The sequence below is a fragment of the Aedes albopictus genome, chromosome 1 (genome assembly GCF_035046485.1).
Source record: "Aedes albopictus strain Foshan chromosome 1, AalbF5, whole genome shotgun sequence".
Classification (NCBI taxonomy): Eukaryota; Metazoa; Arthropoda; class Insecta; order Diptera; family Culicidae; genus Aedes; species Aedes albopictus.
This window is the reverse complement of record NC_085136.1, coordinates 29,220,991-29,242,833: the sequence shown is the minus strand read 5'-3', so window position 1 is coordinate 29,242,833 and position 21,843 is coordinate 29,220,991. Positions and strand designations below refer to the sequence as shown.

The following is a 21,843-nucleotide window of genomic DNA, read 5'->3' as shown; positions in this document are numbered from 1 at the left end:
AAACGTTATACAGAGTGACAAAATATTGAGTCGTAGATGTCAAACAAAATTCAAATAAAAAACGGGTTACTGCGATTGCACATATTTTCGAATTCAAATTTCTTATAAACATCGCAATGCTCCCACAACTTCTTCCTCGGCATTCAAGTCACGCGATCAGAGGAACGCGTTGCGCTGAACTGAACCAGAAGAACAAGATCCGCAAGCTATTGGTCAGGTTTGGTCAGGAAGATGCGAAACCGTATAGCGTCCCGTTGGATCCCGGCCACCTACATCCAAAGGAGGACCACCGCTTCCCAATAACCGCCAGTTTGTCAGCTTAATTGTAGAGTTGTTTTACGTGACGGCACGGTAAAGGCTGGGTATGCTGCGCAATTCAGATCCCATTGTGATCCACTAGCCTCTGCCCAGCAACACCTATCCCTACCTCCACGCGGTACCGGCCGGAAACTATGAGGAACCTTAGGGAAGATCGGGTAACCAACCCCGGTGGGAACTTTGGTCGTACGCTGACAGGGAAGGGGGGGTTTGCTTCGGCAAACCTGAGCGTCTGTTCTCCAGGAGGAGCGGCTCACAACAGCGTCTGATCCCCATGTTAGGGGCGGCTGATCTACGTCCGAGTGCCAGGGAAGGACTCTAAGCTCAACTGTGCACTATGGTCCTCCGGAAAGTAGGGGGTTGGTGTCAGGCCCTACGAGCCAGCCGTAAAAAACCATTGTAGCGGAAAATCAGCAACAGAATAATACGAACCGAGACCAATGGCAACGTCCCCAGCGAACAAGAAGGACTTGCGATTGGAAACTCGGTACGTGGAACTGCCGATCTCTCAACTTCAGTGGGAGCACCCGCATACTCGCCGATCTACTGAAGGACCGCGGGTTCGGCAGGAGGTGTGTTGGACAGGATCCATGGTGCGAACGTTTAGAGGTAATCATACCATCTACCAGAGCTGCGGCAACACACGCAAGCTATGGTGCGTGATCGGTTGGTGGCTGATCGACGAAATAATATGCAGGTTAACCCATTAACGCCCGAATTATGCCACAATCACAGTAGATGTCTGATTTTTTTCTGGAGTACCTCAACCACATAAAAGAAAGTTATTGTAGCCATTTAAACGGAAATCTACGGTGAAATTTTCGTTTTAATACACAGTGGGGCATATGCACGTGAAACGTTGAAAAAATATTTTTCTATTTTTTTTTGCGCAGCTACCTTATTTCTATGAGCTTTGTAAATCTGTTTTAGATGACTGATCATGATGCAAGGAATAGTTTATATTCTCCTAATAAAAGAGTTACAGTTTGAAATGTTCCAGGAAGGGTTTACATTAGTAATAACAAAAAAAATCTACTATTAGTTTATCAATGGATAGTTTTCAACAGTTTTGAGGCATTCCAATATGCATCATTCTAATAACTTCTATACAAAATAAATTGATATTTGGCATTCTTGTAGTATATCCTGCCCACCGTATCTTTCTGGATTTGGCAACTGCAGAGCGTAGCGAGCACGTGGCTTACCCTCTGCCACCACACACCGTTATCTTGTACAGCGACAAAGATCATCCTTAGCACTCGTCATTCGTAAACTCCAAATGTTTGCAAGTGTTCTTTGAGCTTGGTTTATGTTTCACCTTATTAGAAACCTTAGTAGAAACGATTTCCGCTGATGATGCGTGATCGTATTTCACGGCTCACGTAATTTACAGCTGTGGTTATATGGACTAGAGGCCTTTATGTAGTTCTGTTCTCGAGATACACAAGTTCAAAATTTCTGTGTTGCGGCGAAAATCAGCCATTTTACCCTCGCGCAAACAGTGAGAGTAGTCATATGCTTCTAGCTTTACTGTAGGTGATGTAGGAACGTTCGATCCAAACGAATGCGTTTGAGATGAGAGTCACAATGAACCCGAGTAAAGATAATAAATAGATAGAACATAGCACGTTATCGAAAATTACGTTATCATTGAGTTCTAGTTGATAACTAATTATACTGCACTATATTTTGTTCAATATTATATTTAGTTATCAATATGAAATAAGACGACTGTTTGATATCTAGCTGGTTTTGTTATCAATCAGTAGCCATGCAGTTCTATTTTATCGTAAAAACTACTTTACCACTATTACTTCAGAATTTTTAGAGCCCACTTGCGCCACTATCAGATAGCTCTTGATGTCCTGATCGACCTTGTCGAAGTCAAAAAATTTCTATGTAGTCGGATTCTCGAGATACAGATGTTCAGAATTTTCAGAGCTCACTAGCGCAACCTACCGGATAAACCCAGACCCAACAAAGTTCACTATCCGTTAGCCCTTGATGTACTGATCAACTTTGCTAAAGACGAAATTTTTCTATGAAGCCTGATTTTCGAGATTCAGCAGCTAAGAATCTAAAACTCATTAGCGCTACCTAGCGGATAAACCTTTAACCAACTAGCTCACTATCGGAGAGCTTGTGATGTTCTGATCGACCTTACCGAAGACGAATTTTTTCTATGTAGTCTGATTTTCGAGATACAGAAGTTCAGGACTTTTAGGGCTCACTAGCACATCTTAGCAGATTTGCCTTGAACCAACTAGTGCACTATTGGGTAGCTCTTGATGTCCTGATCGAATTTACCGAAAAGGAAATTCTTCTAAGTTGTCTGATTCTCGAGAAACAGAAGTCTGGAATTTTTGGGGCTCACTAACGCCACCTAACGGATTTGTATACCTAAAGCCAAGTAGTGCGCTATCCGGTAGCTCTGGATGTCCTGATCAACTTTGTCGAAGATGAAATTCTTCTTTGTAGTCTGATTCTCGAGATACAGAAGTTCAGATTTTTGAGAGCCCACTTGCGCCAAATAACGGATAAATCTAGAACCAACTAGTTCACTATCGGATAGCTGTTGATGTCCTAATCAACTCTGCTGAAGACAAAAAAAAATCTATGTAGTCTGGTTGTTGAAAAACGAAAGTTAAGAATTTCTATAACTCAGTAGCGCCACCTAGTGGATAAGCCTAGAACCAACTAGTTCAGTATCGGATAGCTCAAGATGTCCTGATGGACCTTGTCGAAGACGAAATTCTTATATGTAGTCTGATTCTCGAGATATAGAGGTTTAAATTTTTTAGGACTCACTAACGCCAGCTAGCGGATAAACATTGAACCAACTAGTGCGCTATCGGGTAGCTCTTGATGTCTTGATCAACCTTGCCGAAAACGAAATTCTTCTATGTAGTCTGATTCTCGAGATACAGTAGTTCAGAATTTTTAGAGATCAGTTGCGCCACCTAGCGGACAAACCTACAATCAACTAGTTCATTATCGGCTAGCTGTTGATGTCCTGATCCACCTTGCCGAAGACGATTTTTTGCTATGTAGTCGGATTCTCGAGATACAGAGGTTTAATTTTTTTAGGACTCACTAACGCCACCTAGCGGATAAACCTAGAACTAACTAGTTCTCTAGCTGATAGCTATTGATGTCCTGATCAACCTTGCCGAAGACGGAATTCTTCTATGTTGTCTGGTTGTTAAGAAACAGAAGTTAAGAATTTCTATGACTCAGTAGCGCCACCTAGTGAATGAACCTAGAACCAACTAGTTCAATATCGGTTAGCTCTTGATATCCTGATCGACCTTGTCGAAGACGAAATTCTTCTATGTAGGCGGATTCTCGAGATACAGAGATTTAAATTTTTTAGGACTCACTAGCGCCACCTAACGGACAAACCCAGAACCAACTAGTTCATTATCGGATAGCTATTGATGACCTGATCAACCTTGCCGAAGACGAAATTATTCTATTAAGTCGGATTCTCGAGATACAGAGTTTTTTTAGTACTCACTAACGCCACCTAAAGGATGAACATAGAACCAACTAGTTCACTAGCGGATAGCTCTTGATTTCCTGATCAACCTTGCCGAAGACGGAATTCTTCTATCTCATCGGATTCTCGAAATAAAGAGGTTTAATTTTTTTGGGACTCAGTAGCGCCACCTAACGGAGAAACCTAGAATCAACTAGTTCATTATCGGATAGCTATTGATGTCCTGATCAACCTTGCCGAAGACGACATTATTCTATTTAGTCAGATTTTCGAGATACAGAGATTCAAATTTTTAGAACTCACTAGCACCACATTAGGAATGAACCTAGAACCAACTAGTTCACTAGCGGATAGCTATTGATGTCCTGATCAACATTGCCGAAGACGGAATTATTCTATGTAGTCGGATTCTCAAGATACAGAAGTTTAAATTTTTTGGGACTCACTAGCGCCACCTAACGGATAAACCCAGAACCAACTAGTTCATTATCGGATAGCTATTGATGTCCTGATCAACCTTGCCGAAGACGAAATCATTCTATTTAGTCGGATTCTCGAGATACAGAGCTTTAAATTTTTTAGGACTCACTAGCGCCACCTAACGGATAAACCTAGAACCAACTACTTCACTAGCGGATTGCTATTGAAGTCCTGACCAATCTTGCCGAAGACGAAATTCTTCTATGTAGTCGGATTCTCGAGATATAGAGGTTTAAATTGTTCAGGACTCACTAGCGCCACCTAACGGATAAACCTAGAACCAACTGCTTCACTAGCGGATTGCTATTGATGTCCTGATCAACCTTGCTGAAGACGAAATTATTCTGTTTAGTCGGATTCTCTAGATACAGAGATTTAAATTTTTAGGACTCCTAGCGCCACCTAACGGATAAACCTAGAACCAACTACTTCATTAGCGGATAGCTATTGAAGTCCTGATCAATCTTGCCGAAGACGAAATTCTTCTATGTAGTCGGATTCTCGAGATATAGAGGTTTAAATTGTTCAGGACTCACTAGCGCCACCTAACGGATAAACCCAGAACCAACTAGTTCACTACCCAGACAACCAATATGCACGTATAATGAAGTTTGTGTTCATGTTATACGTACTTTTATGCGGTAAAGTTACATCACATAAGATGCAGTAAAAGTGCCTTATGCGTACAAAAGTGGAGGCGCTGTACGTGCATTGACGGGAAAATAATGACGCTATATGACTTGAAGCGATATCTTATGCGATGTACGGTACACGCACGATGCACTATTGCGACGTAATATAGCATCTTATGCGACTTAAAAATATTCGAAATAAAAAAATCTTGTCACCTAAGTATCGAACTATTAACCTTTGGATTGTCGAGCCGCACTTCACTCTCAGCACCAAACACTACTTATGAAACACACATTTTGACTCACCTCAGTGCTTGTTGGAATGCACTTGGTTTCCGTGCGCTGTACGTGTTCGGCAGGCTCTTTGGAAATCAAAATGATGTAGCATGATTTCCCGCACAGTTACCACTACTCCTCTCTTGCTAGCACCACTCATTGTTAATTATAAGGTCAACAAAACAAAATGATGATTTTGTAACTTGTTTTGTAACCATAATGATGACTTTTCACTTTCTTTTAGCTTTTTGGCACTCCAACAGCACCTCTTTCATTGTTATCACATATCACATCGCAATATGCCAACGTTAACGATTCTAGCTTATGCGAGTTTGCATGTACATTTGAACGAATTTATTTTCACTTTTATGCGATTTAGTTTGTACACCAATGCGAGTTAAACTGACATAATTAGAAAAGCACCAAGCGAAGTCGTATAATCATCGTAGTACGCAATTATGCGAATTCAGTTGACACTTTGCGAGTTCACTCACACGCTTTTGCGAATAAGCAAAGTTCGTCGCAACAAAACATCGGAATATCGTCTACTACGATGTAGTCATGCATTATGAAAGTTAATTTGCACTCTTATATGATTTCACCAGATACATCGCAGTAAGTTCAAAAAATAACATCATATGCGATAAAAATTGTCCCTCAGCCGCACATATATGCGATAGTGACTTAAATTAGTACTTTATACGATGTACAGCGTGCATGCTTATGCGATGCCTGGTTGTCTGGGTAGCGAACTATTGATGTCCTGATCAACCTTGCCGAAGACGAAATTCTTCTATGTAGTCGGATTCTCGAGATACAGAGGTTTAAATGGTGCAGGAATCACTAGCGCCACCTAACGGATAAACCCAGAACCAACTACATAGTACACTATCGGATAGCTCTTGATGCCCTGATCAACATTGCCGAAGACGAAATTCTTCTATGTTGTCGGATTCTCGAGATATAGAGGTTTAAATTGTTCAGGACTCACTAGCGCCACCTAACGGATAAACCTAGAACCAACTACTTCACCAGCGGATAGCTATTGATGTCCTGATCAACTTTGCTGAAGATAAAAATTTTCTATGTAGTTGGATTTTCAAGGTACGAGCGCAACGACATTGGCAATGGCTGTTGACCAAACATCTATCAAAGCACAAAGTTTCATGATCACTAGCGCCACCTACTGGAGCGAATACGTACTAAATTACTCGCTATCGGAGAGTCCTTGATCTCCTCAACAACTTTGCTAAAGACACCGGTCTTCCAAAATGCTTCATTTCTCCGCAGTTATCGCAAAAGTTACTGATCTATAAATAGATCACTGGGCGTTCGAGGCATCTGATCTATAAATAGATCACTGGGCGGAAATGGGTTAAGGTTAAGGATCAAGGGCCGATTCTTCAACTTCAGCATAATAAACGTGCACAACCCACACTCCGCGAGCACTGATGATGTCTAGGACGCATTTTACGCGAAGCTCGAACGCGAGTACGACCGCTGCCCAAGCCACGACGTCAAGATCATTGTTCCCGATCGTCAGAACAAACACCGTTCTTTTAGTTGCAGACTTAGCAGCTACAAAGCTGTAATTTATTATGATCGGTTATTGGGTGGTCAGTTAACAGATATTTAGAGACAATTCTTACAATTTCAGTGTTTTTTCTGTCACTTCCTGGTGTATCGGTAACCGGGGAAAACGTTAACGTGGGTAGTACAATCTAATGCAAATTACACAATTCAGTTGGAGGTTATAATCTGTTTTACACTGTCTGATTAATAAAAAGGCAATCTATAATTTCGATCAAAACGTACCTCAACTGACTCGGAATAATCTGCCTGTGCGGTGCTGACTGTATCCGAAAACTGCTGTAGTTTCCTACTAGGTATAACAGAATGAATTCACTATTATAATTCAAATAAATAGTTATCAAAAACTTACTTCAAACTATATGAATAATGCACTAAGTTCAATCACTATTCGCTAAATGCTAACTACACTGTACACTAGCAAAGTCTGAATGAGTATGTCTGTCTTTGTTCTGTCAGCTGCTATCCGATCTGTCAGTCCACTCGGCGGCAGCCGCTCAGTTGCGAGGGAACGAACGAAAACGGCCTACGCCTCATTGATTTCGCCGCATCTAAAAATAAGGCCATACGTGGCACCTTTTTCCAACACAGCCTCTTTTATCGTTACACCTGGAGATCACCACAGCAGACGGAATCACAAATCGACCACGTTCTGATTGACGGACGGCACTTCTCCGACATTTTCGACGTCTGGACCTATCGTGGCGCGAATATCGACTCCGACCACTATCTGGTGATGGTCAAACTGCGCCCAAAACTCTCCGTCATCAACAATGTACGGTACCGGCGACCGCCACGGTACAACCTAGAGCGACTGAAACAACCGGATGTCGCCTCAGGATACGCGCAGAATCTCGAGGCCGCGTTCCCAGACAAGGACGTGCTCGATGAGGCCCCCTAGAAGACTGCTGTGGTACAGCGAAAGCAGCCATCAACGACGCAGCCGAGAGCACCATCGGGTACGTGGAACGGAATCGACGGAACGAAAGGGTTCGATAAAGAGTGCAGAACGGTTTTGGAGGAGAAGAACGCAGCGCGGGCGGTAATGCTCGGGGTAATGTCGGGGAGTCTGGATGGTAAAGCGCCATTGCTCTTAATCATGGGCAAGCCAAAGCTCGAAGGGTAGACGAGTATAATTATACCGCATTTAGTTCACCACTGGACTGCACACTCAGTCTTCATAAGTGCGAAAACGTAAATAAAAGTGCGCGATTACATCAAATCAAGTTGATGTCTTCGGCGCACTATTTCTTCATTATATGCTGAATAAGTGCTCTGAAGACACCGAGTTGATTTGATGCAATAGCGCACTTTTATTTGCGTTTTCGCACTTCTAAAAACTAGTGCGATAGTCCAGTGGTGAACTAAATGCGCTATATTCGATAGCTAACTTTGAGCTGTTATATCTCCGGATTCAATGAATCGAATGCAATGAAATTTTGATCATTTATGACTTATATAATGAACTTAACCCTTATGTGGCCGGCAGGGTACCCGGGTACCCAGCACCCATTTAAAATACACGGTGTAGAAAAAAGCAAAAAGTTTGCCGGCCACATAACGGTTAAATAAAAAAAACAGTTGACTTAATTTGAAATTATTAATAAGAAAAAAAAGTTATGGCGATTTCATTTATTCCATGTTTTTTTTTCAGTAAATTTATCTACTTTTCATATGCATCCCATTACTTTTTCAATTTAATGCCGGCTATTAAATAGTTAAATTAAATGGTTGCTTTCCTTTGAAACATAAACATATTCAATTCAATTAGAGGGAATTTAAATGAACTATAATTACTATCTTGAATTTTGAAGCGATGATAAAGTTTTGGATAAATTGGTGGTATATTAGAAAAATAAACTATTGCGGAGATTCCACCTGTTTAGACTCCTGCGCGAAAATAAGTTGCGTGGATTTTTCTTGCGTGGGCACACAGATATAAAACCAGACCGCGTCTTGGTGAATATTTTACGCTGTGTTGTTAGGTACACATGTGGTGATAAGTTTGCATTGTAAACAAACATTTATAACGCACCTACGCTGAAAATGAGCCTAATAATTTATTTGCGTCGGAATCTATAAATCTTCACAACGGGCAATAATCGACATAATTTTTTTTCGTGTGAAGAATTTTAAGTTTAGTCAAATGTTTTTAATAGCTCATTATATAAGTCATATATGATCAAAAGTCATAATCAAAAAGCTATCGGATAATTATACCTTTTTCTAGAACCTTTATAACTTTGTGTAAGATGGCCCGATCTATTCCAAATTTTGACCACTGATACACAAAATTACAGTAAAAATTTGAGAATATTTGATGCCCTTTTCGAAAAGTTACAGCGAGTTGAACATTTTTTGAAAAGTGAAAATTTTAGCTGTCCCAGTTATTTTGAGTATCCCCAGACTTACGCAGTTGTTTAATCTGTTTAGTGAATCCCCTAAGTGTATTTTGTTGACGAGAAGTAGGCTGTTTATAAAAATGTTATTAATTAAATAATAACATTCAAAATTATTCATGTCTTCGTTGAGAGCATGTATCGAAACTGAAACTGAAATCTGTGCCAACATAAGAAAAAAATCACACCACTACATTTGCGATCGAAAGCCGGCAAAATCATTTTCTCATCTGTACGCTAAACTCGCATATGCATTTATCCCTAGATTTATCCTGCTGCCGCGACGATCGAGTGACAATATTCTGATATTTTTTTCATTCGTTCTTTGCCTAATTGAATAAACGTTTCTCCTGAAACGGGTTGAAACAATCAGTTGAACTGAAGTTCTCTAATCGAAGCAAGCCGCTCGCTCGGATTGAAAAATGGTCGTTGCCAAGAAGTGGATCTACGCCAAGGCCTTCTCCGGTTTACCAACGGCGGAAAATTTTCGGCTCGAAGAAGAAACGCTCGATGGCGAATTGAAAGATAATGGTAGGAATGGGGAATGAGTGGAAGTCGGTAACCAGCTTAAAATTTTATGATTTTTTTTAGAATTCCTTGCCGAAGCGATTTACCTCAGCGTGGATCCGTACATGCGACCGTTTATGACACAGCATCCGGAGGGTACGGTCATGATCGGTGGCCAGGTGGCGAAGGTCTTGGACAGTAAAAATGCAAAATTTCCGAAGGGATCGTACGTGGTGGGTGCCTTCGGGTGGCGTACCCATTCCGTGTGCAATCCGGATGAGGTGGCTGCCGAGTGGAAGCCGTATCCGTTGCCGGACTTTGCCGGGGAACCACTGTCCCTGGGGATCGGTGCGCTCGGTATGCCGGGGCAGACGGCCTTTTTCGGATTTTTGGAGATTTGTAACCCGAAGGAAGGCGAAACGGTGGTGGTCAGTGGAGCGGCCGGGGCCGTTGGATCTCTGGTTGGGCAGATTGCGAAGATCAAGGAATGCAAGGTGATTGGGATCGCAGGAACCGACGCCAAGTGTGAGTGGATCAAGAGCTTGGGATTCGATCACGCGATCAACTACAAAACGGCCGATGTGGAAGCTGAACTGAAGAAGGCTGCTCCCGATGGCGTCGATTGCTACTTTGATAATGTCGGGGGTTCAACGGCGGAGATCGTGCGCAAACAGATGAATCTGTTTGGGCGGATCTCCGTTTGTGGAACCATTTCGGATTACAACAGCGAGCCGGCGCAGGTTACGGATCCGCAGAGGGACTTTGTGTGGAAGCAGTTGAGGCAGGAAGGATTTATGGTGTTCCGCTGGAACAACCGGATGTCGGAGGCTTTTGGGCAGAACCTGCAGTGGATCAAGGAGGGTAAGCTGAAGTACCGGGAGACGATCACCGAGGGATTCGAGAATATGCCACAAGCTTTCATCGGAATGTTGACCGGCGGAAATGTCGGAAAGGCAGTTGTTAAAGTCTGATTGCGCTTTATTATCAAATACATTTAAGCTGAACTATTTAAGATCCTCTGTATGTAGAATATCCGAATGGGTTCAACAAAAGTGGAATGTGGTAGTGCTGGCTGGCGTCCTTGATGTCGAAAACAATCTGCAAAGATAAGTTTTGTTATTTTCATGGAGATTTTTTCAAAATGCTCAAAGGAAAGCCGAAAAACATGCTCGAACTGATGGAAAATGTTCTGAAAACTATTTAAAAACAAAATTCAATTCGTTTTATTATGGAGACGTTCAGTCTGGTTTATGAACCAACTCCTAAAAGTTTTAAATTCAGTACAAAATCCCCTGATATTTAAAAAACGTCCATTGATGAACCAGGAAATATTTTTATCCCAGTAGGCCTACTACCTCTCTAATGACAGTTTGCTTCCCTTTGTATTTATCAGACGGTTGCTTTGTTCGAATACACATTTTCTCGATTTGATGGAATTTCATGACACCGACTCACCTCAACGAACGGATACAACGTTTCCGTCCGCAACTGTTCATAATAGAGTCCAACCTGGAAGCGCAACTTGTACAGCCCGGCGGTAAACGCATCCGGATTATCGCCATAAAATCCCCTATACCGACCGTCGCTGTCGGTTACTCCTTCGCCGGTCTTTTCCCACGTCTCCGGAGCTCCGTCCACGGCACGGTACAGCATGATCTTCACATTTGCGGCCGGTTTTCCGCGGCTGGTGTCCAAAATGTGAGTCGAAAGGCCCATTTCGAATGGAGCTGGGAAGTTACTATGCCTAAAAGGTTCTAAATTTCTGAGGAAAAAACTGTCTTCACGTTGGAAGAGATAAGCAGGCTATGATTTGTTGCTTAGCGCGAGAATGCGGCGGCGGTGTAGAATTAATGATAAGTCCGCTTGAATGTGTTGGTAAACATTTTTCTGTCCAGAGATGCTGCAGGAGATGAGCGAAACAGTATTGAGAGCGAATTGTGTGTGTTTAAGTGGTTTACATTCCTTTGCGTTGTGGTGTCGAGTCGATTTTTTGTCTTCTATTGGGATGGAGGTTGCATAGTAAAGGACTGTTTGCAGTTCAGAAGGAATTTCTTGGCCTATCTTGATGCATGGGATATTCTTTGCCTGAATAGCTTGAGAAACCGTTTTTCTTCGATCGCAGTACGCAGCTGCGAAGAATTGACAATTCAAATGGCAGTCTCTGTAGGAGGTAAGGAATCGGTCAAGAAATTTCTTGAGCTATTCCTTTTGAACACGAAATAAGCGAAGGTACGCTCCTGCCGCCAGAAAAAAGTTTACCGCATGAGTGAAGCATCTATTTTTTTTGGGATGCATAGAAAGTAAGTTAAAAATTATTCTAAAATAATCGAAACATTTAATTAAAAACGGGTTGGTGTACACTATTGTAGCAGTCAATCAGGTTAGCACAGGCAAATCTAGTTAGCATAGGTTAGAATGACAGAAGTTGTATCATTACCCTACAAGATACGAAATACAGCAGACGTGTATCAACTACCTGAGTCTGACTTCAATTTCAGAAGTGGGATACCCGAAAAAAAAGTTCTTTGTCATCATCGATATTCGAAGCAATGAGTCAACAGTATTCAGCGAAATTAATCAAAATTTTAACGGACCAATTGGAAAGAAAACCAGCGATGGAGGATCAAGTCAAATATTTTTCTCTGGCGTTACAATGCATCCTGAGTTCGTTAGGGCGATGATTCCGGAGTTCGATCCTGAAGTTATCGAAGCAAGACGATGGATAAGGAAAGTTGAGAGATTTGGTGAACTTAGTGGATGCTCGAAAGGTTTACTTTGGCAGTTTGCAGTTATGCGGCTAGGAGTCACAGCAAAACTTTGGTACGAGAGTGTGGACGAAACCGTTGCGAACTGGGAAAACTTTAAGCTTTAATTGGACGAGTCGTTTCCAGCTAGAATTGATGAAGCCGACGTTCATGCAGAATTGATGAAGAGAACAAAACTTCGTGATGAAACGTACGAGAACTTCGCATATGAAATAATTTCTAAAGCAAGAAGAGTATCATTCAGTGAGGCGGCGATTATCAAGTACATTATTCGAGGAATTCCGCACCTGCATATACGTTCCATGTTGAGTGGTATGTTGTTCCAGTCTACAGATGAGTTAGTTTCGGCTTTGCGGAGAATGGAGAGACACGAAGAATTCAAATCGAAAATAGCAGACACGTCGTGTTACTTCGAAGACAGCAGTTTCAGAAGGTTCAATAGCAGCAATCTAACCGGATGCGAAAAACGCGGACATGAAGCCAAATCTTGTAACCAAACATCAAGACAAGACCATTTTGAAACATCCATTGGCAAACATCAACATCAATTGAACGAGTGTTTTGATGGACAACTACGAAACAATATACTGACGGTTGGACGAGAAGCTGATCTGAATCAAAAGTGTTCATATTCTTCAAGAAAAACACAGAAAAATCATGGTAGGGTTAGCATAGAACAGGTATATTTTGATATGTTTATTAGGTTAGAAAATCATTTAGGTAAATCCCAAGCTCTTTTTGGCACAGGTAGTTCTATATGTTTAATCAAAAATAGTATTGTTTCAGGTAAAGTTCAGTTCTAAAAATCTTTTCAAAACTCATACGTAGGTTTAAATGATTCAAAACTCGATATTTTAAGAATTTTTAACACAGAAATTGTAATTAATAATTATATTTACACTTTACAGTTCAAGATTGTGCCAGATTCCCACGCAGATTCCACGATGCGCCCGATGTATATTTTGGGATCGGATTTCGTTAAGGGCAACAACCTGCTAGTTGAATACGACGGTCGATTTATACAGTTTGCAATCAAAGGCCAATTGATTACAGAAGAATCTTCGAGTTTGGTAGCAGCAGCGGATGTTCCACTGTTTGATGATATCAATAGTATTGAGGTAAGCACCGACACATTTTTGAAGACTGATGTAGACATTTTGGATATTGGTGACAGTGGTACTGCATTGAAAGATATAAATAGAGTCAAATCTCTTTTCGTTGAAATGTATGACAATAAAAACTTGAGACCAAACCAGCCTGATATTCAGTATACAATGAGTATAGAATTGACAGACAATAAGCCTTTTAGTTTCTCTCCTCGCCGATTATCGCACAGCCAGAAAACAGAAGTTGAATCACAGATACATAAATTACTTAAAGAAGGTGTAATTGAAGAAAGTAATTCCCCTTATGCCAGTCGAATAGTTTTAGTAAAGAAAAAAGACAAATCATGGAGAATGTGTGTTGACTACAGGGAACTTAATAAAATTACAGTTAAGGACAGGTATCCGTTACCAGTAATCGAAGAGCAGTTAGACAGTTTGAAGAACAAACAATATTTTTCAACTTTAGATCTAAGAAATGGCTATCATCATTTGAATATCGATAAAAAATCTCAAAAATTCACGGCGTTTGTTACACCTTTAGGGCAATTTGAATATAAACGATTTCCTTTCGGATTATGTAATGCGCCTTCTGCGTTTATGCGTTTTATAAATAATTTTTTTCAGCCTCTTCTTAAGAAAGGAAAAATAAAAGTCTACATGGATGATATATTAATTGCTACGGAAACAATTGAAGAGCATTTGGAAATATTAAGAGAAGTGTTCAAAATATTAAACAAAAATCATTTGCAACTTCAATTAGCAAAGTGTTCAATACTTAAAACAAATATTGAATACCTTGGGTACAAAATAAGTGAGCATGGAATCCAACCAAGTGAGAAGCATATTGAATGTATAAAAAGTTTTCTGATTCCAAGAAACATTCATGATGTGAATAAGTTTATTGGACTGGCAAGTTATTTCAGAAAGTTTATTGCTAAATTTTCAACTATAGCAAAACCCCTCTATGACTTACTTAAAAAAGATACAAAATTCCGCTTTAAAGAATCAAAATTGAACGCGTTTGAAACACTAAGAGATAAGTTGATATCACATTCAATTTTAAAAATATATTCTCCTTACGCTAGAACAGAGCTTCATACTGATGCCAGTTCACATGGATTCGGTGGTGTTTTAATGCAACAGCAATCGGATGGAAACCTACATGCTATTATGTATTATAGTCAAAGAACAAATAGTCATGAAGCAAAATTGCATTCATTTGAGCTGGAAACACTTGCAGTTGTCAATAGCATTAAAAGGTACCATATTTATTTACAAGGAATAAAATTCACTATAGTAACAGATTGCATTGCTTTGAAAGAAACTTTGAATAAGAAAGATATCAATGTCAAAATAGCAAGATGGGAGATTTTCTTGTCAGAATATGATTTTGATATAATACACAGAAGTTCAATTAGCATGAAACACGCAGATGCCTTGTCCAGAATTCCTGAAATTTGTATTATTGAAACTGAAACGAATTCTTTCGAAAGAGCAATTATTGCAAGTCAAATACAAGATCAAGAAATAGAAAGGATTAGGCAACAATTAGAATCTCGAGAGGATAAGAATTTTGAATTGTGAAATGGAATTGTCTATAGAAAAACTAAAAGAAATCAATTACTATTTTATGTTCCCAAAAATATGATTAATCAGATATTGAAAATGCATCATGATGATTTTGTCCATTTTTCTACGGAGAAAGTATACGAAAATATTAATAAGTCATATTGGTTCCCTAAAATGAAGGAAATAATTTCGCAATATATAAAAAACTGTTTAAAATGTATAGTATTTTCAAAGAAAAATTTCAGTAAAGATGGACCATTAAATATAGTAGAAAAAGGAAACGTACCATTCAATACTGTGCATATTGATCATTATGGCCCATTAACGTTGTCAAGCTGTAAATTCAAGTATGTATTTGTTGTTGTGGACGCTTTTTCAAAATTTCTGAAATTATACCCCTGTAAAACAACGAATACGAGTGAAGTATTGAAACATTTAAGAGGATATTTTACCAGTTATTCAGTTCCAGTTCAAATAGTTTCAGATCGTGGAAGTTGTTATACATCTAACAGTTTTAAAGAGTTTTTGATGCAATTCAATGTGAAGCATATTTTAACTGCTACTGCGTGTCCCCAAGCTAATGTTCAGGTTGAAAGGTTTAATAGAGTGCTTACTCCTGTATTAGCAAAATTAGTAGATTCTAATCCAAGACGTGGATTCACTTTCGTATTACAAGACGCTAAACATTTTATTAATAATTCTTATTGTAGATCAATTGCCAATACACCTTCACAAGTATTATTTGGTATAAATCAACGATTTTCTGGTAATGAAGATGTAGCAACTTTATGGAATGCAAATAGTGAAATGAAAAGAGATTTGGCTGAAATTCGAGAAAAAGCTATAGCATTAACCGAGCACTTCAAATTTACAATAAAAAACAATATGATGCAAAATGCAAAACTATATCAGTCTATCAAGAAGGTGATTTGGTGTATATACCACATCATTCTAATTCCGGTGGATCATCTAAACTAAAACCACATTTCAAAGGTCCTTATGTAGTTAAAAAAGTACTCGCGAATAACCGATATTTGATATGTGATATTGAGGGACATCAACTAGCTCGTTCACCTTTCACTGGTATTTTTGATCCGACTAATATGAAATTATGGAAAACGGAAGTTGATCCAACATAGTACACATCGGGGGCGATGTGTTTGATCAGGACGGCCGAGCTGTAGCAGTCAATCAGGTTAGCACAGGCAAATCTAGTTAGCATAGGTTAGAATGACAGAAGTTGTATCATTACCCTACAAGATACGAAATACAGCAGACGTGTATCAACAACCTGAGTCTGACTTCACTATGGTGTAAATATAATTGATCAAACAAACGCCAAATTTCATACAACATGGCCAAGGTTGAGATGCTGTAACTATGGTTTGCTTTGATGGATTGAGCTCAGGTCTGGACGTGACAAGGCGTTCAAAATGCGCAAAAGTGATCGGACAGCGGCACGCGTGTATATCGAAAAGGTCCAATCTTTGGCCAGTTTTCCTCCCACTTTGTATCTTGCTATTTACTATCTCCATATTTTCTATAATAAGGATACAGCTCATGCATATTCTTAACCTTTCTTAACCATCACTCGTGCCAGAAATGGATTGAAACACACCGGTTTTCTTCCTTCCAAATTCCACAACACAGTAGTGTCAATCTATTATATAACGCTTACAAGTTATGCAATCAAGCGAACTGTGCCATATCACCATCAGAGTACACCGAGAGAAATATTTACTCAGTCACTAAGTTGGTCTGACTCAGAAACGATAAGTATGGAAATTCATTTTTTGTAAGAGGTGTTGCGTATTGGAACTCGTTACCAAATGAACTAACTGTTGAATCATCAGGGATGGGATTTAGACGGAAATGTTTTAAGCACTTTAGTTAAAAAGATACTTATTATGTTATTATACAAGACAAATTAACTTAGCTATGATTCTGTAAGGTCGAATGTGAATAGTTACACTTATTCTACTTAAAATCAATATAACATATAAAAAACGTTAGGTCTTAACTTGGGTCTTAAGTTACTTATTTGAATAAATAAAATGAAATGAAATGAAAATAAGCTTTTTATTTTCTTACTCAATTTTCGTTAAAAGTAGGACAACTTATTGGCATTTGCATTGAGTTGTCCTACTTATAGCTGGAACTGAATAAGAAAATAAATGACTTACCCATTTCTCAGTAAGTCCAACCCGGGTAGAGGTGAAATACTGACGATCAAAGCGTGATATTGTTTTGATTGATATAAGAGATAAAAGATCTGAAAATAATATCTTAAATATGTTCCTGGAACATCTGGATAATATCAAAATTTGATATTTCAAGATCAATCCAATAGCTCGCTGCTATTGGTTAGATCTTACAAAATCTAAATATGATATTGTGATGATGTTCCAGGAGTAATTTTTTGATATGATTTTTAGATCTTTTATCTCTTATATCAATCAAACCAACATCACTTTTTGATCTTCATATCAAAAGATGCTATTATTGAGCTCTTTACTTCTACCCGGGAACTCAGTCACTGAGTAGACATTTTTCTCTGTGTAATCAATCTGGATTCTGGAACACATAGCGTCCGTTTCATCGTGGTTTGCGTTTAAAATCTGTCAAACTACTGTTCCGCACACGCAAACCATTGTGCGGGGCACTTTACGGCTGGCATACACGTGCCAACGTGTGAATCCTCTGCCAAAAATTACCCCAAACACGGTAAATATCCTCTATCCGAAACTGGCAAAATCCGTCGTCATAATTTGGCGATAAATACACCAGAAAAATCGGCATGAAATCATGACTCGTTTTGCCGCAACATGGCTTCGAATTCACGTTTTCGCCGTAGATTCTCGCACGAAAATGTGCCAGATCGCTCATAGATCATCGCCATAGATTAAACGCGCAGAACATACCGAAGCAATTAAACGCAACTACGCACATCTATTATCAATTTGGAAAAGCTTTGCGCAATATTTTTTCTTGCAACGAATAATATGAAATTGACATTCAAAACAAAGGCCCCTTTTGCTGCAGATGAGCCTAAACGAAGCTCACTTTTTGCAGTATTGCACTGAACAATAAATTAGTTTAGACACAGAGAAACAGACGTAACACTTCGAAAAAATTTCATTTAAAACATCGTCACGAAAACGTAATCGCCCAATGCTAAATGTACTATGTTTGGACGGGCCGCCACTAGATGGCGGTAGTGAGCAAACGTCAAACAGGAGCAAAAACGATACCAGCACCGCGAATGGTCAATCGATCTACTACTGAATATTTGAATCAATCGTTAAAAAGGTGATCGATGGGAAGCGATGAGAGTGTGACGTCTGGTTCTCTGCGGCTTAGAGTTATATGAAAATCACACTTTTAAAAATTTGAAGAATACTTTGTTGTACCACGAACCACAACCAATCAAAATGAACATTACAAACAAATGGCTTCACAGGTTTGCGTAAAGAGCACAAAAGTCACACCCGATTGTTTGTTGCTTTGTTGCATGACGTTGGTTCATCACTCGGCGGCATAATTTCATGACTCAGTGTCATAATGTTTGATAAATGTACAAGGGGTCTAATAAGTTCTCATACAAAATCAAATTGAATTCGTTTCACATCTGTAATTAGGATTTTAAAAGTCAATTTTATTTATTGTACGACCAACTAACACTGGTTAAATACACACACTCAATCCTGAATTGCCTGTTCGGTACTTGTTTTGACGAAAATAGAACAGCAGTACGATTTCGGTAGTTTCGGTAATCGATTTTACTGAGGCTCAGTACACCAACCGTCAAAAACGGGTGCAAAAGGTAAACAATCCATTATAGCTGTATTCGGCTGTTCTAATTTCGTCAAAAAATTACCGAACACGGTATTCAAAATAAAGTGTGCAGCATATGTTTAATTGCCTCTTATCCTCCTCTGCGGATCGTATATGTGTCGTTAGTTCATTTTAGGACAAACGTCTTGAAATCCCGCTTCAATAGTGCATAAGAACTTCAGACGCACAAATCTCAAGACGCAAGCTTTAAACAACAGTGCATTTTATTATTCTGATCTTGCTCACTTGTAATTAGCTTAAAATGAGAAGCTCAGGTGCGCTGGTTTTGTTTACGAAGAGATTTGTGCTCTCGAAATCGTGAGTAGGTGCCAAAGTCGGCCATTGTGGCGGCCATGTTGGGATTCTAACAAGTATGTCCTTAAGCTGGCACGCACGTCATTTCATTGGAATTTCGTCTCATTTTAACGAGTAATGGTTTTGAGTTGAAACGAATTAGGTTCCTGTTCTCACCATTGCTTGTAGCAACTATGACCAGAAGATAAAAACAATACGAGATTATGTATTGGTGAAGTACGAAGCCATTTTATGTTGTACAAAATAAAACGAAAATTAAACAACACAGTATTAAAAATCCAGGTAAATTTCCGCTAAATATAATGCACACAAAGGGAATGCCAAGATTCGCACAAAATTCAGCGAGAAATTAATTTACAAGCCTTGTTTTGATTGCAAGTGTAAAGTTTAACCGTCGTGTAAATTTGCTTCGTGGCGGCTTATGGCGTATTTAGATTCCTGTCAACCAAAGAAAAAATGAACTGGCGGAAAAAAATCTAAGTGTCGCAACTGTTTCGCATCTAGTGCGCTGTGTTGCTGACAAGAACGGGAAGGATGCGCACTACTTTTGACATGATTCAAAAACGTCGCGAGTTGGGTCGCGTCGCGGCTTGATTGTGCGACATCCAGTTTGGTGGCGGCCCGACAATACATCGAACTGGTTGCCTTTGCGCTGCTGTCACTTGTCTACCCTGTCCATGGTAGAATGATGAGCACAGCGGGGTAGCGCGGACGTCAACCACGAATAGATGTGCCGTAGTCCACATGAATTTGACATGTTTGGGAAATTGACACTTTTGGGCATTCTGACAGATCTGGGAAGTGCACGACATCAGCGAATTAGTCATTACCATAAGTTATTACTTAAGTAAAACGTGTAAAACTAGCAAAAGGTTACGAAAATTTTGGCGTGCAATCGTTCGAAATTACACGACAACGCGAAGATAGCAAATAAATCAGTAAGAAATTGTGTAACGCATCAGTTTTCAGCACAAACAATTTTGAACGTGTTTTTGTTGTGAGCTACGGGGATTTTGCCTTTTGCTGGCCCCCTGGATGAGCACGAGGATGTTGATATATGGCTCTTGTTCCTTTTCCAGTCCGATTGGGGGTCCATTATGAGTTGCCGTCACTTGCGTGCGCAGCCTTTTCTTTTTCCTTGCTCGTTCATTTTGTTGAACGCAAGAAAGAGCGAGATAAAAGAGGGTGCAAACTGCCCCCTCTATTATATGTTTCTTTCGCGTGTTTGTTCATGAGAGTGAGTGAGAAAAAAGAAAAAAAAACACTGCGCACGCTAAAGATTGCCGTTCGCAGATGTTCTAGTATCCAGGTCCATTTGAGCCATGGGCTCAGAAGAGGGTCAGTGTCAGCTGCTCTCAGGGGGAGAGAGCAACTGACGAAAGTGCCAGGGCTGGGATCGAACCCATGACCATCCATTTATGAAGTGAACGTTTAGCCACTACGCCACGGGCCCCGGCAATTTTTTTTTTGTATGAGAACTTATTGGACACGGTGTAAACAAGAAAAGGTTTGTCATGACGTCTTTGGCAACCATAACTTTTTTGTATTAAAAGGGTTAGACATATTTATGATAATCGTCGTTATTGTCATGATATCATGACCCGTAGCCGAGATCCGTGGCACGTTCGCTTCATAAGCAGATGGTTATAAGTTCGATTCCCTGCTTCGGCACTTTCGCCAAATACAGAGCAGTTGACTCTCACGGACTCGGATACTTGGACATCGGCGAATATAAACTCAATCGGACTGGAAAAAGAAACAACCAAGCTCAGCATTCTACCATAATATAGTAGAAAGTGAAAGCAGCACAAAAAGCATCCAGTTCGATGTATTAGAATAAAATATAGGCGCAGTACAAAGTGTAACTGCAGCTGGCAATTGGATTCGCTCATGTACCTAGTGTCCAACTGGACAATAGAGCTGTTAAATAAATTAACCTGCTGAGAATAAACAAAATCATGACTCGTAGTCATGATATCAAAAGTGGCATATTTTATGATCTTATAACTTTTTTGTCATGATTTCGTAAACGTTTTTTTTCTGGTGTAATCGACACATTGCCGGGGCCCGTGGGCATAGTGGCTACACGTTCATTTCATAAGTGGATGGTCATGGGTTCGATGTCTGCCCCGCCCGGATAAAAACTAACCATAGGGTGTTTGGTGAAAACCATTCATGCACCATACAGTGTACCAGCTACAATAATGTATATTGTAATGAAATGGTTCACTAAAAGCTTCGCACATTGTAGCTACTATACATTTACATTCGATTTTTATGTAACAATATATTATACTGTTTTTCTTACGTTTGAACCATTCACTTTTCCGAAACATTGTTTTTTCGTGCATTATTAATTATTTATTCCGTTTTTTTTTATTTTTTCCGTGCTTTGTTTTGTTGATGTTTGTGACTTTTTGGATGCAAAGGAAAGGAAAGAAAAAAGTGAATAAGTTGAAACATCAATTTAAAAGTAAAAAGAAAATCGCGTTAAGTACTGTTCCTTTGAATTCCACTAAGAATCAAAGGAACAGTACTTAACGCGATTTTTTT

The 21,843-nt window shown here is 39.6% G+C and overlaps 2 protein-coding genes across 2 annotated transcripts; one reads left to right on the top strand and one right to left on the bottom strand.

Annotated features, from left to right (window-relative positions):
• The first annotated feature begins 9,447 nt into the window (after positions 1–9,447).
• Positions 9,448–10,713, top strand: LOC109428440 (prostaglandin reductase 1). Its single transcript, XM_019704205.3, has 2 exons — positions 9,448–9,725; positions 9,786–10,713. The coding sequence occupies exons 1-2, from the start codon at positions 9,617–9,619 to the stop codon at positions 10,670–10,672; spliced, it is 996 nt and encodes a 331-aa protein (XP_019559750.3). The 5' UTR covers positions 9,448–9,616; the 3' UTR covers positions 10,673–10,713.
• On the bottom strand, positions 10,673–11,531 carry LOC109428441 (5-hydroxyisourate hydrolase). The gene is made up of 2 exons (XM_019704206.3): positions 11,157–11,531; positions 10,673–10,799 (listed from the first exon to the last, which is right to left on the bottom strand). Exons 1-2 carry the CDS (start codon positions 11,415–11,417, stop codon positions 10,710–10,712), a joined length of 351 nt encoding a protein of 116 aa, XP_019559751.2. The 5' UTR covers positions 11,418–11,531; the 3' UTR covers positions 10,673–10,709.
• Between the last annotated feature and the right edge of the window lie 10,312 nt (positions 11,532–21,843).

Bases quoted from the DNA above. Each gene is read 5' to 3' on its own strand.
- LOC109428440 (XM_019704205.3), top strand. From the start codon at position 9,617: ATGGTCGTTGCCAAGAAGTGGATCTACGCCAAGGCCTTCTCCGGTTTA. The intron at 9,726-9,785 runs GTAGGAATGGGG...GATTTTTTTTAG, and splicing joins TGGCGAATTGAAAGATAATG to AATTCCTTGCCGAAGCGATT.
- LOC109428441 (XM_019704206.3), bottom strand. From the start codon at position 11,417: ATGGGCCTTTCGACTCACATTTTGGACACCAGCCGCGGAAAACCGGCC. The intron at 10,800-11,156 runs GTGAGTCGGTGT...TTATCTTTGCAG, and splicing joins CGTTGTATCCGTTCGTTGAG to ATTGTTTTCGACATCAAGGA.